Genomic DNA, 18,848 nt, shown 5'->3' with positions numbered 1-18,848 from the left:
TATCCTTCCTGCATGGTTGATACTCAGGTATTATAGCAGGGGTGGGCAAACTACGGCCCGGGGGCCGCATCCGGCCCTCCAGATGTTTTAATCTGGCCCTCGAGTTCCTGCCGGGAGTGGGGTCAGGGGCTTGCCCTGCTCTGCACAGCTCCTGGAAGCAGCGGCATGTCTCCCCTCTGGCTCCTATGCATAGGGGCAGCTAGGGGGCTCTGTACACTGCCATCATCCCAAGCACAGCCCCCGCAGCTCCGATTGGCCGGGAACTGTGAACAATGGGAGCTGCAGGAGCGGTGCCTGCGGACAGGACAGCACGCAGAGCCGCCTGGCCATGCCAACGCATAGGAGCCAGAGGGGGGACATGCTGCTGCTTCTGGGAGCTGCTTGAGGTAAGCGCCACCCGGAGCTTGCACCCCTGACCCCCTCCCATGCCCCAACCCCCCACCCCAGCCCCAATCTCCCTCCCGCCCTCCAAACCCCTCAATCCCAATCCGGAGCATCCTCCTGCTCCCCCAACCCCTCATCCCCAGCCCCACCCCATAGCCTGCACCCCCAGCCAGAGCCCTCACTCCCTCCCACACGCCAACCCCCAATTTTGTGAGCATTCATGGCCCACCATACAATTTCCATACTCAGATGTGGCCCTCGGGCCAAAAAGTTTGCCCACCCCTGTACTACAGTATCCCATTAGCCTTTGTCTGTTTTCCAGAAATGCTTATTAGACTAAGGTCTTCTTCTATTGTCAGGTTTTCTAGTTCACCTATAAGTTCCTCCTGTTGGTATACAGTCCTTTATTGATTTTGTGTTTGACCATATGCCTATTTTTAAATTCCTTTATGTGACACCTTGTTATTTTTTTCCGGAATCCACCTGTGTCATCCCATCCTGTCCCTCCTCCAGTGTGGTTGTAATATCTGCCCTATCCATCACTGCCCAACATAGGGTAACTTTGGTATTATTGCCATACCTAACAGAAGTCTTTGTCTAACTTGACCGCTCCTCAACACCTGGCTCGTTTCTCCCAGATCCTGGTTTAAATTACACCTCCTTCCCCACACCCAATTTCTTGTAGATATTCTGTGCCTGCAGGTTAATTTAAGGTGGAGCCAATCCTTAAGGGGGGGAGGGATAGCTTAGTGGTTTGAGCATTGGCCTGCTAAACCCAGCATTGTGAGTTCAATCTTTGAGGGGGCCACTTGGGGATCTGGGGCAAAATCAGTACTTGGTTCTGCTAGTGAAGGCAGGGGGCTGGACTCAATGATCTTTCAAGGTCCCTTCCAGTTCTAGGAGATGGGATATCTCCATTTATTATTATAAGTATAGGCTCTCCTTTCCTTTTCCCAGTGACTAATGAATGTAACCCCTTCCTTTTTTATGGCATCTTCTCATTCACATATTGAAACCCTGACATTATCCCTATCTAACTCACCTTGTGTGTGGCAAAGGAAGCATTTCAGTGATCTCTATTGGAGAAGCCCTAGACATTAGTCTTATTCCCCTAGTAATCTCAGTTTATTTTACAGGCCTGCTCTCCTGTACAGCCTGATGTCACTGGTACTGATATGAAGCATGATCACCAATTCAACCCCTTTACTTGTTAGAAATCTGTGTAGACATAGGGCTGCCAACTTTCTAATTGCAGAAAACCAAACACCCTTGCCCTGCCCCGAGACCCCACCCTCGCTCACTCATTTTCACCAGGCTGGGGCAGAGGGTTAGTGTGTGGAAAGAAGTGAGGGCTCCAGCTGGGGCCAGGGATGAGGGGTTCAGAGTGTGGGAGGGGGCTTTGGGGTGTAGGAGGGGGGAGGGCCCTGGGCCCTCCAGTAAGCATCTGACCCGCCACCTTTGGATCTGGCAGGCAAGTCACCAAGCAATTCTCAGTCACCACATAACTAGTTATCATTATTTCTAGTGATCGAATCTCCTCTCACCACAGCCTCTCTGAACTCTCATCTCCTGGTGGGACTAGGTTCATGACAAATGATCATCGAGTTCTACCTCTGTGGAAAGCGGGGGGTCCCCTTTTAAGATGTTTGTCCTTAGTTTTCACTTTGGTTCCCTCCCATAGGGGACCAAATTCTTCAACGGGGGGTTGGGGCAGCCATTTCTGAGACAGGCCTTTTCTACAGTGCTCCTATGAATAATTTAGCAGTACTCCACACAGGTGAAGGGTCTGCCCACCTAGATCATGTTCATAGAATATCAGGGTTAGAAGGGACCTCAGGAGGTCATCTAGTCCTTTCCCCCCGTCCCCCCCCGCTCAAAGCAGGACCAATCCCCAGACAGATTTTTACCCCAGTTCCCTAAATGGCCCCCTCAATGATCGAGCTCACAACCCTAGATTTAACAGGCCAATGCTCAAACCACTGAGCTATCCCATGTTACAAGATCAGGCTCTTAGTTTTCATATGAATAAGCAGGTGTTTCCGCCTAATATCGTATTAAATATCTGTAATTTCTGGTGTTACAAAATATGCATTACTGTCGTCAATATGAAAGGTAAAATGTCTTTAACCATCTTGTGATACCCTTTTTGTTACAACCAAAAGGCCTCAGTGCTGAAATGAGCATGTACACATTTGAGTAATATTGTGAGTCAGTGAACCAACCCACGCAGCAGCAGAAGTGTATTCCATTACAGTGCAGTGCTTTGATGGATTTCATGTCAGAACCTAATCTGCCCTGTTGACCCTGCGTTGAGGGTTTTTTTATGGTCTTTTAAAGGGGTTCCTTTGGGAGCCTAATTGAATACAATAATATAAATAGAAGCATTAATGAAATAGTTTCTATTTGATTTTGCAGTGATGTGAAGAACTGCATTACGACCCGGCTAATAATGAGAACTTAGCTGATTTAATGGCTTTTCCCTGTATATTTTTGTTACATTTCGTTGCATTCCAGAAATGAATGGTTTTGAATTGTACTGTAAGCCGGGTTATCAAATGCTAAAAAAATGTATTAGCAAGTACATTATATTTTTCAGAAGTTTTGCTGAACCTATTAATTTTCATTTTCAAATTCTGAAAACACATAGCAGCCTTAAGTTTAAATATCAAATAATTGACTTATATGTATGTATTGATCTAAATGGGTAAGGTGCCTCCATCACCAGAGTATCTGGGCACCTTACACATTAATTAGATTGGCAACAGCAGAGTCCCTAGTGGTCTCTAGCCCTTTGCAGTTTATAGAAAACCCTGCTTGCTGGATCAAATGGATCCATTGCTATAATTATTTGTGTCTTTACCTTGTATAAAAATCTTCTCTCAGGAAGTTGCTACTTTAAGTAAGATGCTGTCTGGTGTTTTTGTGCATGCTACATATTATTGGTTGCGACGACTCAAAAGAGTCATGTTAAATAGTCACAGTGAGAGAGGGATAGCTCAGTGGTTTGAGCATTGGCCTGCTAAACCCAGGGTTGTAAGTTTAATCCTTAAAGGGGCCATTTAGGGCAAAAATCAGTACTTGGTTCTGCTAGTGAAGGCAGGGGGCTGGACTTGATGACCTTTCAGGGTCCCTTCCAGTTCTAGGAGATGGGATGGGATTAAAGAAGACAACTCCAGTGTCACATTTCAAAGAGGAATATTTAAGCAGCCCTTTGAGAGTGTGCAACCCCTCCTCCCATTCAAAGCTGCATGTGAGACCAAAAGATGGGCAAGTGTCTTACACAGAACATTGCAAAACACTGATCTAATTTTGCACTTGACGGTTCCCCCCCCCCCCCCGCCCCGAGTAGATTTCAGCTACAAACGCCTCCTTTGCCGTGCAGCAGGCTACAGTGATAAATTGATGCTGCGACAGATTTTTTTTTTTTCAGTCTTAGCATAAAATGGTCGAATGATGTTCCACTGCAGAATTCAATTTCACAGTTCAGTTGGGTCCTTGATTACGCTGCCAAATTCAGATTAATGTGCACTTAACTAACATGGATCAGGGGACTCCTGGCTGACAGCCAGCAGTAATAGTAGCAACTGAGAGCTGTGTAGAGTTTTATGCCCTGTCCACCCCCCGTGCACCGCCAGTGGAATTGATTGATTTAATGAATTCATAGGTATAATTATTTGTAATTGTGCTACATCATGAGCCTGTGTCTATGCACCCCCCCACCCCCCAGAGATGTTACACACATTGTCATGGGCTATTTTTGCTATGCTGTAAACAGATTCATTTCCAAAAATTGCTGTATTTTTGCCCATATCTTTTGGGTTTGAATAGAGCTATGGATGAGCAAACATCCTGTCTGAGAATGTAAAAAATTCATTTACTTTACATAGAAGAAGCTTGAAAACACTTTAAGGCAAAGGAACTTTTAAGTGGAAATAGGAAATGTGTCGTTAGTTGTTTTTCCATCAAAGGAATAACGCATACACTTGTGGGGGTTTTTTAAAGCCTCCTATTGAGATAATTTCTTCCCAGATTGTCTCTGGTTTCAAAGGAAAATTAGCGGTTGTATGACAGTGCAGTTAAGTAGTTTGTCATTCTGGAAAATCATTTAAGAAATGGTAAATTAAATTAGTCTCCGTGTTGCTTGTTCTGTCTTGCTTGAAGGAAGCCCACTTTGAGAACGATGAAGACCAAACACCCATTTCAGATAGGTTATAGGCTCACAATCACTACTCTCCCCCGCATCCCGGGGCAAAATCTTAGTTTGAACTTTCCTGTTTTCTGCTTATTGTTTGTTTAATCTATTCTCGCGTTTGCCCGTTATAATGATGCTCGTATTGTTGGGAAGAACAATAGGTGCAATACCAATTTTGGGGAGTTGTAAGAAAGACCCTGAAGAATTATAATGTGTGAATCCTATAAGCAAGGCATTTGAAATGAATGTACCATTGTCATTTGAGCCATATAACCCTACATACCTTACCGGGTGCTGTTGCAGGAAGCTAGGACCAGTGCTCGTGTGCAATGCTCTATCTTCCCTACATAGTTACGGAAGTGTCCCACAGTCAGTGGGAAAGGGCAGGTAACTAGAAGGGGCAAGAGTTGGGCCATCAATGGAAGAGATTTTAAGTTGGTGGCAGTGTCCAATTTGCCCTGCATATGACTGAGATCTATCCAATCAAAATACGTCTGTCTATGTTACCAGCCCTCACTCCCTTCAATAGTGGCAGTCATTTGGCCACATTATCACATTGCACAGTAGTACAACCAATGTTCGCAGGGCCTTATCACCCAGACCGTTGGAGTGGGAACCACTTTCCAGCTCCCAGTCAGTCCTGGTTTCATTCTAGGAGTGGTCTGTATCTGTATATATGTAAGTAGTTAATAGTCCAGGTACCAGGAGATGGCAGTCAAGAATATGTAGCATAGCTCCTGTGTTTTGCGGGACTTATAAAATTTGTTGTGCACTGCAAATGGCTTCCTCTGTGCATCTCTTTACCTTAGCTCTTAACAGGTTGCAATGCAGGTAAATTGGTGTTAGCATGGCAGTAAGGATGGCAGTGTGGCACAGACATCTGCTGGGTAATGGATGCTGGATGGCAGCTACACACAAGTCTTTCCAGTGCCCCTGATCACAGTAATCACTTCCAATGCACCCATTGTGTTGGGAACAGATATGGTGCCTGTCAGAACTGTTGCACTGTGCACCCTGTATTACCATCTAAAGTGTCTGTCACAGTTCCTGCATGTCCTGTTTGTTCTTTGCACCTCTGCCAACCAGGTGAGGGTCGATTCATTGGCTGCCCTGTGTGATGTCTTTATGGTCCCCTCCATTAACAGTGCGCTATGCAGGATTCAGGAAGTAGGGCTTGATTTCCAGCCCCGGTGAGCTCTCCTCAGCACTGGAACTGATTGGGAAACAAAGGTAGCTTTACATTCACTTGCTCCTCCTGTTTTACTCTTGTGAAAGCAAAGGGAGGATCAAGAAGAGGGTGGCTGGAGAGGGGAGGAGCTAACACAACAAGAGACTTAAGGAGCTCAAGTGTTTAGCTTATCAAAAAGAAGATTGAGAGGTGACTTGTTTGCAGCATATAGGTACAAGAACCAATGGCTGGAAGTTGAAACCAGACAAATTCAAATTAGCAATAAGGCCCAAATTTTTAACCGCAAGGGCGACTAACCACTGGACCAAACCACCAAGGGAAGTGGTGAGCCACTAGATCAAGACTTGGATGCCTTTCTGGAAAGTATATTCTAATCAAACCCAAGTTAGTGAGCTCAATACAAGGGTAACTGGGTGAAATTATTTGGCCTGTGATACACAGGAGATCCGGCTAGATGATCTAATGGTTCTAAAATCTATATTTTTATTGTGATCAGAATGTACCCAAAAAAAGAATGTACCAAACTGGTAATTTTAAAAAAATCTCTATTCTCAACAAGAGGGTACCAGAGTGTCACTTTAAAAGGAATAGGTATTTAGGTTGTAGAGGACATTCCCCTCAAAATTATACCATCTGTTCGGGACATCATGGTACTGGGTATAAACAGATTGCTTGTGCTCCACTAATCCTAAAGACTATAATAAAATAAAGCGATAGTTAGGGATTTTTACTTGTCACCTCAGCAGTCTGTGGACCATCAGTGATCCTTGGAGTTCCTCCTGGTGGTCCAGAGGGTGAAACATGCTGAGAACCAAGCAAGGGGTGAGGAATAGCAGTGTTAAGTGGGTCTGTGATTAGAGATTTCTTTTACTAAATGTCCACAAAAAGAGAAAGTTAGAAAACCAAGTAGGAACCTCAGAAATGAGAAATCACAGTGGAGGTGGCCACACCATGATACTGAGGAATTGAAGTCTGACTTCATTGATAACGTAAGGTTTAGAATGCTCATAATCCCTGCAATTATTTTCAGCCATTGATCAATGCTGAATACAACATGTTAACTTTGCCTTGTTTTAATTTTTGCAGGTGGATTACGATCGAGCACAGATGGTAGTTAGCCCACCACTATCTGGATCAGATACCTACCCTAGAGGCCCAACAAAGCTACCTCAAAGTCAAAGCAAAGTTAGCTGTTCAGGTAGTAGCTTCCAGTATCCTTCAGTCTATCACAAAGCCTCTCATTATCACCAGCCAGCCCTCCAGTCAAGCTCTCCTTATATTTCCACGGCTTCTTACCCAAGCTCCCCAAGTATCACATCAAGTGCTTATCCCCCACCTAGCTGGGGTTCATCCTCTGATCAGCAGCCCTCCAGGGTGTCACACGAACAGTTCAGAGCTGCCCTCCAGCTCGTTGTCAGTCCCGGCGACCCCAGAGAGTACTTGGACAACTTTATCAAAATAGGAGAAGGCTCCACGGGGATCGTTTGCATTGCCACTGAGAAGCACACCGGAAAGCAAGTCGCAGTGAAGAAAATGGATCTCAGGAAACAGCAGAGAAGAGAATTACTCTTCAATGAGGTAAGCCATTTTGGATGAGGGGACAATTTTGCAGGTTACTGATCACAGAGAGGAGCAAAGCAGAAACCCCCTCAGTGCCCAACGGATAAGGCTTTGGCCTCCGAAGATAGGGATGGTGAGTTCAGTTGTAACTTCCTGAGTCGCAGTCTCCATTGGGGTGGCCCCTTACTATGGGCAGGTCACAAACCGACCATCAAGCAAAATATTTGTCACTTTTATAAACAAATGTAAAACTTCATTTTATTTTCTGTTCTGCCTTTCCTTTAAATATCTCACTATGGGCTTAGTCATAGCTTTGTCGGGAGCCCAGCATTGTTGCCCTGAACCTGGAGATGCTCTGAGTGAGTCACCTGGTTCCCCGCTGCGCTGGGAAGGGAGGTCAGGGCTGTAATCTGTCCCAGCATATGTTCCTTGGCACCCCAATGCAGCCAAGGCTTTGCCCATTTCCTGCCTTATTGTGCCACACCTGCTCAGCAGCAAGAATAGAGCGGCTCTGCCCTGTTACCTGGGGTGTGGGTAGCCGTGCAGGGGCAAAAGGGAACGAACGCCTTATGGCCCCTACTGCTGCTTTAACCGGGTCACAAGTGAGCTGTATATTATTAGGGTGTTTTGGTTTTTAATTCTCTGCACGTTGACCTTGGTGGCACCACGAAGAAGGCTTTGCTTAACTGATTTGATACAATCTCTGTTGTACTAAAAGGAGAAGCAACAGGCAAAAAAAGAAAGAACCATTCCTGTTTTTATATTCAAAAGAAAGCTGTTTTCCACTAAATGTGATTTAGAAATTATATTTCCTCCATCTTTCAGAAATTATTTACAGGGAAAGTTCTGGACATGTAAATATATTTGTTAGAAAAACATGATGTAATTAGGTATAAGGATTTAGCAAGGGTGTTACATCATAACATTTCTTGAATCATAGAATATCAGTGTTGGAAGGGACCTCAGAAGGTCATCTAGTCCAACCCTCTGCTCAAAGCAGGACCAATCCCTAGGCAGATTTTTGACCCAGATCCCTAAATGGCCCCCTCAAGGATTGAATTTATAACCCTGGGGTTAGGAGGCCAATGCTCAAACCACTGAGCTAATTCTCCCCTGGGCCGCAGTAAAAGAAAAATGGTCCTGAATCAAAACGTTTCCAGTAACTCATGCAGTGTTTGTCTTTTGCTTAGGTTGTAATAATGAGGGATTACCATCATGAAAATGTGGTTGACATGTACAACAGTTATCTCGTGAGCGATGAGCTCTGGGTTGTTATGGAGTTTCTGGAAGGTGGTGCTTTGACAGACATAGTGACGCATACAAGGTATGTTTGGTTAGCATCATCTGTACACTGTTTTAGTGTTGAAGGCACCTCTTCTTTCAAAGGTGCGGCAAATCCTCTGCTTCTACTAGGGCAAGAAGGAATATCTGGCTTTGTCCCGCCCATGCTTACTGCCACTGCCAGTTTATAGAAAGGGGGAAATGTTAGCAAAGGTGGGACTAAGTGCAATCCGTGCCTGCTTTGTCCCAGCTTATGCTCTCGGTGACTCAGTGGAAACTGATGAGTGATTTAAACATGGTTTGGTATTATCAGCCTCTGTCTAAAAGCAGACAGATCTGCAATGTAATAAATTCATACTCCTGACAAAATGCAAAAACGATGAGAACTTTACTATGCATTTAATCTAAAAAAAAAAAAAACTGTCTCTGTCAAAGGAGTCTAGAAGCCAGTTAAAATATCTGAAAATGCTCAGCTGTGCTCAATATACAACAGGTCCATTTTTCTACTGATCGTCTCTCTTTAACGGAGAATAGAAAGTCCTTTTTTATCTGTTAAAACCTCAGGTTGGGGTTTTGTGTTTCTCATACAATAACTGTGTAGCTTAACACCTAAAACAGTGCCGGGAACGCCATTCCTTACACGGCCGTAGTAGGAATGAGGGGTGGGGTCTCACCAACCGTTCAAAGGGAAATATGGAAATCTTAACTTGGGCCTTAGCAGAAAGGTGATGGAGAGAATGATTTGCAACACTTATTAATATATATGTACATCTTATGTTAGAGTGAAGTCCAGCCCCGTCCCCGTCTCTCTTGTTTTTGCTTTCCCCCCTCCTCCCCCATCCTGTTTTTTCTTGTCCCCATCCAATCCAGAACTTTAGGGCTAAATTGCCACTTTTATGATGAAAGCCTGGCTCCACTGAAGTCCATGACAAAACTCCCCTGGACTTCAGCGGGGCCAGAATGTCACCTCAGAGCCAGAGCTGTATTAGGGAGGGGAGCTGGTGTTGGTGTACTACCTGAATGATGTTGACAGGAGCCATTATGCCTCATGGAATAAGAGTAAGAAAAATGCCTTCAGCGGTGCTGGACAACAGCATACTATTGGCAGCAACTGTTACATTGTTGCAAACGTTTACAATGAGCTCCTCCCAGGGCTGGCCTTCCTCCCCTGGCCTCCCCGCAGCCTGCGCCGCCATGTTCCCCCAAAATTGTTCTACGTTTCCATCGACAGAAGATCTCCTTTCCCCCTTCCCTTTGCATTGTAGAGTGCAGGCTGTTGTTTGATGGCTACCTCCGTCATGAGAACCCTGAGAGGAAAAGGACTTCCTGAGCCCTCTGACCCACAATGCACCTGTGCTGGCACGGCCATATTTTGACCCTTCAGCCATAGGCTATAACTCTGCTCATTCAACTATTGTGGAAAAAGGGACATGGGATCAGAGCTGAGTTTCATCCAGCCCAATATCCTGTCTCTAGTACCATTCTTTACTAGCTATATCTGAGCAAGATGCAGTAAACCCTGCTCTAGGCAATTACAGGTTAAGAGAAAACTAAACAAATGGCAACATAGGTTCTTACTGTTGGGAATTCTTTCTCTGGCCACAACAGCAACTTAGGGCCTTGCCTAAACACAAAAGTTGTACTCCGTTAACTACACTGGTATAGCTAAAGTAATATAGTAAACTACCCCCTAGTGTATAAATGTGCTGGTACAGTTATTCCCATCCAGAAAGGGAAATAAGATAGATTGGTGTAAGGCCCTTCATGCCAGTATAACTGCACCAACATTAGGGGTTGTACTGGTATGCTTATTTCAATAAAAAAATCACACCCCCTAATCAACATAATTTAACAGGTACCAACGTTTACATGGAGCTCCTGACTTTATGCCTGTCTTCCAACTTGCCTTCTGAAGGGACAGATTTGATTTTGTGTAACATATTCCCTCTGTTTGCCGCCCACCCTTTTTCCAGCACTCAGAAAGAAGGTAGGCAGGAGAAAACTGTTTTACATTTAACCAGTAAAATGCCTTTCTCCTTGAATGGAGACCACACAACTAGCACATCTACGTGGAGGAAATTTAGCTGTGAACCAAGAAGAGGACTCCCAGTTTAGCAACGAATATCAATTCAGTCACAAAAATTATCTAACAATTTAGTGACATGTTCAGGTCACGGCTAAATAGGAATTGTGAAATAGATACTTCTTTTTTAAGTGCTGCCTCAATTGACATGCAAAAAAATCACGGCCATTGTAAGTCATTTGTTAGCGACGCTGCCCCAAAACTTCAAAACCGCTCTGCCAAATTCCTTTGACAGGAATGTAATGGCAAACAGATGTTTACAGAAAACTGCTACTTAAGAGCTGTCATCGTTTTTTTGCAACCACAAGAGTCATTCTTTAATCTTTTTTACTTTTTCTGACCTTCCCTCAACAATTTTGCTGAAATGCTGTAACATTTACATAGCAGCGTGAAAGCAGAAGTCTCCTTGGTGGGGGGGGGTTTATATTAATGTAATAGAGGGAGCTTTGGCCAGCAAGACAGGAATCATGCTCTTTATTGGTTCATCTAGAACAGAAGGCGAGTGGTGAGTCACAACTGAAATAGGGATTGTTTCTACATCTCTCATTGAATGACCGCTACGGGATGGTCTGTGGATGAAGGCTGCTGTGACAGAGCACACGACAGAATGGCTTACAGTTCATTAACTCCCTTCAATTTCGTTGTTATAAAGATGGTATAGCAATGTGACAGGCTTTTTTTCCCATGAATATTTTTTTGTAAATGATGACTGGATAAGTATATCTTATCATATGATTTATGGGGTGCTTCTTGAAATATCATTTTAAATGTTTATTTGTAATGTGCATAAGAGCAAAGGAAATAACCCTAAATGATTGCGGACAGGATGTGAATCCACAGATTTGCTCTGAAATCCAAGAATCATTTCCCTTGTTCATTCTCTTTCATGATTCCATCCCAATTCTGATTTGTCCTTCTTGGCAACTGGTGGACTTACTGTATATCAAAGAACTTCGGTTTCTTCAGAACGGGGAATTGACTAACTAAATACATTACAACGTGCTATACATTATATGTATTTAATGCCGCACACCTACTTCGTTTTCAAAATTTTTCCTTGTGCTTAAACTTCCAAAAAGTATAGCGGCTCCATTTTTTAAAAAAACCAAAGTGCAGTGCTGCCCTGGTAAGTGACTATCAAAGTGGCATCAAAGCATTCCCTGTGTGTTATCTGTCAGTGATTGGCAGATAAAATTTACCCTATTTACAAGTAAGAAGGTTCCCAGCCCTGCTAACTCAACACCTGACTATTTCCTTCTCACACATTATCACCAGTAACAAACGACCCGTTGGTCAAATTAGGCCCTGAGTTACACCTGTGCAGCCCCATTATCTTCATACCCTCCAGCATGCTCTCCGTGATACCGCTGTAGCCTCACTGGCAAAAATGGATTTGCACAGATGTAACTGATTGGAACTGAGTAAAAAATGTAGTAAAAGTTGAGAGTGTCCAGAAAAGAAGACAAGCCAGTTGACTTTCTTCTCTGTGTTGACTCTGCAAGACTAAGAGTTGCAAAAAGAGATAAAATTTTACTTCTGCTATTGAAGTCCAGAGAGATGACTTGGACACTGCGCAGGGAGCAGTCTGTTCAGCAGGGAGGTGTCATTTTTGCACCATCACTTTTCAGAACAGAAGTACACTTTAAAGGCAGAATGAAGGCTCTGCTTCTCAAGATTATTTCCACGACTCAGTATTTTATTTGTTGCAAGACAGGGGTTCCTGGTCATTAGGGACTGGTGGTGCTTAGCCCCACCAATATTATCCCGCTCTCAGTCAGACTGTATACACTCTCTGTAATGTAGTTACTGTTCCTCAGAGTGAAATACCACCTGCTGTCTCAAGTGGTACTGGAGCTTCTTTAGGCAGCTGTGGCTGCAGTACTGCCTACTGCCACCAGGGCCATCTGGGAGGGCTGAAACTCCTCCAGCTTTCAGAGGTCCTAGAAGCTCCAGGACATCTGGGGCAGAGTTAAGGTTGTTGTGCGTGATCTGTAGTGCATAGTAGTTGAGTTGGTAAGGTGCAGGCCTGTGGTTGGAGGAGCAGTGGGTAGTTTAGCTTTTCGTCTCTGTGCTGTTGTGATTTTTGTGCCATGTAGAGCAACCTGAACTGTTTCACAACAAAGTTATTAGTGTATTAACATGAAAACAAAGTTTCTGATCCAGTGGCAGTTAACTACATAGAGTTCTGTGCAGCTGGAGACCAACACAGAGTGACCAATGGCTCTTGAGGGACAGGGTATGAGATTCTTCTTCAGGCCTCATAATCCCTCTTTCTCTCCGAGAGTGACATCATCATTTAGGAGCTGACCCAGGGGAAAAAACTTCCAACCCAGACCACCATGTCACATTGGCTGGAGCTCAGTGGAAAGAGTTCAGTGTGATTCCCCTATTATAATTCCGGTGAGCCTAATTTCTAGATATGGCTGTCTAGCTGGACAGAGTCTGTAACTTTGACCTTGGCAAGGACAGGAAGTGATGAACAGTCCTGAGAGGGAAGGACGTCTTAGAATGAGAAGCGGATGGGGCGGCAAATTTGGGCTCGATCAATTCCTTTGAGAAACTTGGCTGCTGTCTACCACTGCTGAATATTGACTTGAATGGGGTTGTGCCAGCTTATATCAGCAAAAGTTCTGGCCCGTTGTCCTTATCTGTTTCTTCCTTAGTTTATTCTTCCTCTTTTTTACACGTCTTCACTGCTTACCTTCTTGCCTTTAGAATGAATGAAGAGCAGATAGCTACAGTTTGTCTGTCTGTACTGAGAGCGCTGTCCTACCTGCACAATCAAGGGGTTATTCACCGCGATATAAAAAGTGACTCTATACTTCTCACGAGCGATGGAAGGGTGAGCGTTTAACATTTTCACTCCTACTGTATCTTTAACTGTGACAATCCGAACGATCAATGTAACTATCCTATAACCAATTTAATGAAAATCCTATGGAGTGTTGCAGACATCAGCTGTTGAACCCATGATATACTAACCTTGGCTCCACCTGCTATAGAAGGTCCATGCCTCACAGCTCTTCCCACAAAGGAATGCAGGAATTGCCAGACCATATCTGAACAATAGTCCTTCTAGTCCAGGATCCTGTCTCCAACAGTAGCCAATTCACCTCTACCCCGATATAACGCGACCCGATATAACACGAATTTGGATATAACGTGGTAAAGCAGCGCTCCAAGGGGGGAGCGGGGCTGCGCACTCCGGAGGATCAAAGCAAGTTCGATATAACGCAGTTTCACCTATGACGCAGTAAGATTTTTTAGCTCCCGAGGACAGCGTTATATCGGGGTAGAGGTGTACCAGACTGAGACAATGTAAGTCATTGCAGCCTATAAAGGGTTAATAGATTTCTTCCCATCATGTGGCTTCTCAGGGGTGAAATACATAAGGCAGAGGAAGCTGGGTGAAAGGCCTCACTTGAGAAGGAGGTCTCCTCTTTCTCCTGGCTGGCTGAGGCAGGAAAAGCCACGGAGGATTGTTACCAGCATTTTCAGTTGACTTGTTTTGTTTGTGACCATTATTTATGAACAATAAACAAAGCCAAGAGGAAAGGGCCATAAAAAGGACTTGGGCATAGAATCTGATTTCCCTGGCTGGTAAAACAACTCACTAGCTTACACAGATGTTTTAGAGGAAGATCTAAAATCTCCATTGTATAGCACTGAGCTGTGACGGAGTGCTATTGTGCACTAGTAGCCTACTGATGCACATGCTGGAGTAGCATGTTGCTGCTAGCGTATGGATCATTCATTTTACATTTCACTTTTATTTTTTATAAAACCTTCTTAAAAAGCAGTTGCATGGAGCATTATAGAGGTATCCTTCCACTACAAAAAGTAGTTCCTAGTAAAAGGTGTAGGTGAAATTATATGTTTATTTGCAATATATGATTCAGTCACTTGATGTCTGTGTGCAATGTAGAGAGTTCCAGGCAGAGTAAACATGGTAAACATGGGAGACAAAGCTGGAACTCAAACTCTGTGGAAGCCAGATTGAATGTGTCAGTAGTTAGTACTCTAGTTCTTTTCTTTAATAAACACCTCCCAAATAAGACGGTCTGGAACTTGATACACAGTTGTGACAGAAAAGTATAGCCAAATACAAACTGTGTACAGAACTGTTTCAGAAACCTGGTTAGTGGAGCTGTACGCAATTCATTCTTAGCTGCACTTGCAGTTTACCTACTGGTTGAGCTGTACCTGTGACTGATACCCACTGTCAACAACAGATAACTTTGCTAGTCTAGACGAGGCCTGTGGCAGGGATCACTGGGCCCAGAGAAGGATTTAATGCTGTTCTGTGAAGCAGTAACCAAACCCTGTTTTTCAGCTGTACTAAGGTCAATTTGGAGGTGTCAAGGTGCCACACAGAATGGCTGCTGTCTGCCCCTTCCCTTACCTAACTGGCTACCCCCTTCCTACTCTTTTCCGAGCAGCCGGACTGACATGCCATTTGGTGGAAGGGGTAGCTGTGGGAGTCGGACATTCCTCGCAACCCCTTCTCCCCCTCACATGGCTCCTCCACATCTCTGTGACGCAATGTCTGTGGCTTTCGTTTATTAACCATGCCTCCGGGAGGGAACTATTCAGTCCACATATAAAATATTAAGGATTCTTCAGGATAAAATGTAAGCTATTGATATTGTACTGGGCTACTGGCACAGAGCTTATCCTGTGCTACAAATTCCAGGCAGAGCAATATATCCGACTTACTCTTTATATTACAGGAGTGCTTAGGGGCCCCATGCAGCATAATGCATCCACATGGTGCTAGGTGCTGGATGTGCACATAATAAGAGAGTCCCTGCCCTGCAGACCATACAGTCTAAATAGACAAAACAGACAGACGGTGGGGCAAAGGGAGAATTATCATTTTACAGATGCCCAAGATGGTACAGGAAGCCTGTGGCAGAGCAGGGACTTGAACCTGAGACTTTGGACTCCAAAGGTGAATTCCTGGCCCCACTGAAAGCCATAGCAGAACTCCCATTGACGTCAGTGGAGCCAGGATTTCACCCTTAGGGCTAGTCTACACTACCCGCCGGATCGGCGGGCAGCAATCGATCCAGCGGGAGTCGATTTATTGCCTCTAGTATAGACGCGACAAACCATCCGCTGACCGCTCTCCCGTCGACTCTGTTACTCCACCAGAACAAGAAGCTCAAGTGGAGTTGACGGGAGAGCATCAGCTGTCGACTTACCGCAGTGAAGACACCGTGGTAAGGAGATCTACATACGTCAACTTCAGTGACACTATTCACGTAGCTGAAGTTGCATATCTTAGGTCGAGCCCTCATGGTAGTGTAGACAAGTCCTCAGTCTGGCACTTTAATCACAAGAGCATTCTTCCTGATTTGGTTCCTTTTATTGTCTTCACCTACCAAGAGGTATATTCTTCCCTTTGTAGGCAAAGGTCACTCCCATCAGAATTAAATGTGCCTGCATCCGGGGAAGAAAATTCCATACATGTGAAAGTTGTTCAGTCTCGTCTATAGTAGTGTTGCTGAAATACCATCTGATCTGCTTCCAGGATCTGCACACAATGCCTCATTATGCTCATTACTCTAGTACTTATTATCTGCAATGCAGATTTCTTCATGGCTATGTTGTGCAATTATCTTTTTTTAGAAAATCGTCTTTTTTTTCTGTACTCGGATGAGCAATAGATATGCAAAAACTGTTACACTCCTACAAAAGAGCTTCCAAACTGTGCACTATTTCATCTCTTCTCCATGCTGTAAACTGAAAAATATGTTTGGCTTGGACAACTTGGATATTATTTGCTTTGTTTTGTAAATCCCTACAATTATTTCTGCATTCTGGTTTTATAAAAAACCAACTGCCCTCAAGAAAAAATAGCATCTCCATTGAGGCCAAAAGAAAACAAATCAGCACTGATAATAAAATGCTGGTCTACACAATGCATCGATTTATTGAGCTTCCTCTTTAACTCTTCATATAGCTATTCAGGTTCATTCCTTAACCACAAACTGCAGACCGACATGGTAGGCGAGTGGCAGACACCCCCAAGTCAGTCGATTTAATGTACCCTCTCTACACACATACACACATCGTACGTCATTTGAAAGTGTATTATGTCTACTTTAAGAGAAGGTATGATGTGGAGCTGTCAAGTGGTGCCATTATCATAGAAATGGGGATAAACAGTGATACCATCAACACGTTAAAATGACCGCTTTGAAATATTTGCATTCAGTTTTATGACTCTTAAGTATTATCTCAAGACATAAAAATGGAGTTTGTTGTGAGCCCAAAGCATCGCAACAACAATCTAAAACAAAATCTAATATTAAATTCATACAGGTATCATTGAAATGACATAGCACTGGTGACATTGCTAGTCCACATCATTATCATCATCCTGTTCATCATTATGATCACTGTCGAGAGTGCGTGGGTTACCATAGTCTTCATTGCCTTGGCATGTACACAGTTGCATGCAGGGAAATTGTTCTGACTACAGACGCATTTGATTGTGCAGCAATCCCTATTGATCCAGGCACAAATAAGGTTTTGTGGAAACACAGTTGCCATTGGGCCCTTGAAGACTACAGGAAGTTGTTCATCATCCACATTTTTCTATTCATGTTGCTCTGGTGATCCAATATCTGGTTTCCCTATGTGCGAAGATATCCTGATTTTTGTTTGCCAAGATACTCTTTTCACCTGCTCTTCAATATTGTCCTGACATGGTGAGAGTTTGGCTTGTGGCTTGTCCTTCTTGATGGCTAGATTGAGGCAAAAGCAATTCAGGTCTCTGTGATCTCCTTTTCTTTCTCATTGTGGTCAGACAGCATTGCTACCAACTTTCTTGCAGGAGAAATTGCGGCTTGTCTGTCCCTCTGTCCCAGTTTGGCCAGATCTCTGAAGTGGTAAGCTCCCTTTATTTTGACAACATTAAGCCCAGAGTTTTTCCCAATGCCAAATAGGGTTGACACAGAGTCACATCCTGTTAATGTGCGTATAGCAGGAAGTATGTTGCAGACGTCAGGAGTGAGTGCATCACAAATTGCATGCACAGGCATGAATCATCGCTTGACAACTGTACTGGTAATGGTGTCTGTGTCAATCCACATGTTATCTATATGTTCCATATTTGGAAAGTTGTGAACAGCCAGGATCAAAACATCTGTATCAGGTGACCAAACTACTATCGTTCTTTGACACCAAGAGATCCAAAAAGCCATACTGGCACATAGAGCACATATAAGTGACTTCTTTCCCATGCTTCAGGGATATTTCTTATGATGCTGGATTGTCTGCAGACTGTTCTTGAAATACCACTCTAGCCACTGAATGAACGAATTCCTTTCCATCAGTGGCCTCTTGCACTGATGTCTGTACTATTATCTTCTTCATGGACGAGCTTTCCACCAGCATGAAGTTGTACACAGCTATTTGGAATGTACATACCTCCCTGGAGTCTTTCGACTTCCGTTTTTGCAGCATTAGCGATGAGCTACCTCTGCTCATCGTAACCGATGCAGAATCTATGAAGCTGTAGAGTATGTCAATTAAACTCATAGTGTAGCTGTGCAGGAAGGCATATGTGCAGTGATGTGATAATTTTGGAATTGTTATATGCTATGCACTCTGCAGTTGAGAGGCAACTTCTTTGAACGGCTTCTGAAGGATGATACTCATTGCTGGCTGAATAATATGCCTCCTTATCTATCAAGCAAAGGACAAACTACCTCACCAATAGAGGCACCAAAGTAGCTGACATCTGTAAACTACAGTCACGGGGCTTTAGATAACATTCAGAGGCTTTCATTTTGGCTATTTCAGATCAAAGGATTGAAGCAGCATTAAGCTGTTCATCAGGCTCACTCTCCAGATGAATATACTCAAAATGTTTGGATGACTTAAATTCCTGCTTCAGATTAGTAGCAGCTCGGATAGCTTCCGCTAATGTTATCGTGCTGTGTAGAACATGGTAGACTCATCTTGCAGAGCCATGGTGCTTTTTCTAATCTTGCCTATAATTCACTACTGGAATAGCTCTCAGTTTCTACATCTGAGGGAAGTAGGGCTTTATATCTTTGTAGCAGCGTGAATAGGGGAAGAGTCTTCTTTTTGTACATAAAATCATGGACGAGAGAGAAGATCAGCTGATAAAATTCAATGTCATATGG

At 43.9% G+C, this 18,848-nt stretch overlaps 1 protein-coding gene across 9 annotated transcripts in view; it reads left to right on the top strand.

The window, feature by feature from the left end:
• The window catches only part of PAK5 (p21 (RAC1) activated kinase 5), a 177,283-nt gene that overhangs the window by 143,618 nt on the left and 14,817 nt on the right, over nucleotides 1-18,848 (top strand). For all 9 annotated transcript variants that reach the window (XM_034764118.1, XM_034764109.1, XM_034764114.1 and 6 more), the window contains 3 exons: nucleotides 6,852-7,343; nucleotides 8,516-8,649; nucleotides 13,405-13,531. In XM_034764118.1, the coding sequence (XP_034620009.1) occupies nucleotides 6,852-7,343; nucleotides 8,516-8,649; nucleotides 13,405-13,531 (753 nt within the window). The remainder of the gene's footprint in view (nucleotides 1-6,851; nucleotides 7,344-8,515; nucleotides 8,650-13,404; nucleotides 13,532-18,848) is intronic.

This window comes from Trachemys scripta, chromosome 3, assembly GCF_013100865.1.
Source record: "Trachemys scripta elegans isolate TJP31775 chromosome 3, CAS_Tse_1.0, whole genome shotgun sequence".
Classification (NCBI taxonomy): Eukaryota; Metazoa; Chordata; order Testudines; family Emydidae; genus Trachemys; species Trachemys scripta.
This window is presented reverse-complemented; position numbering and strand designations above follow the sequence as displayed.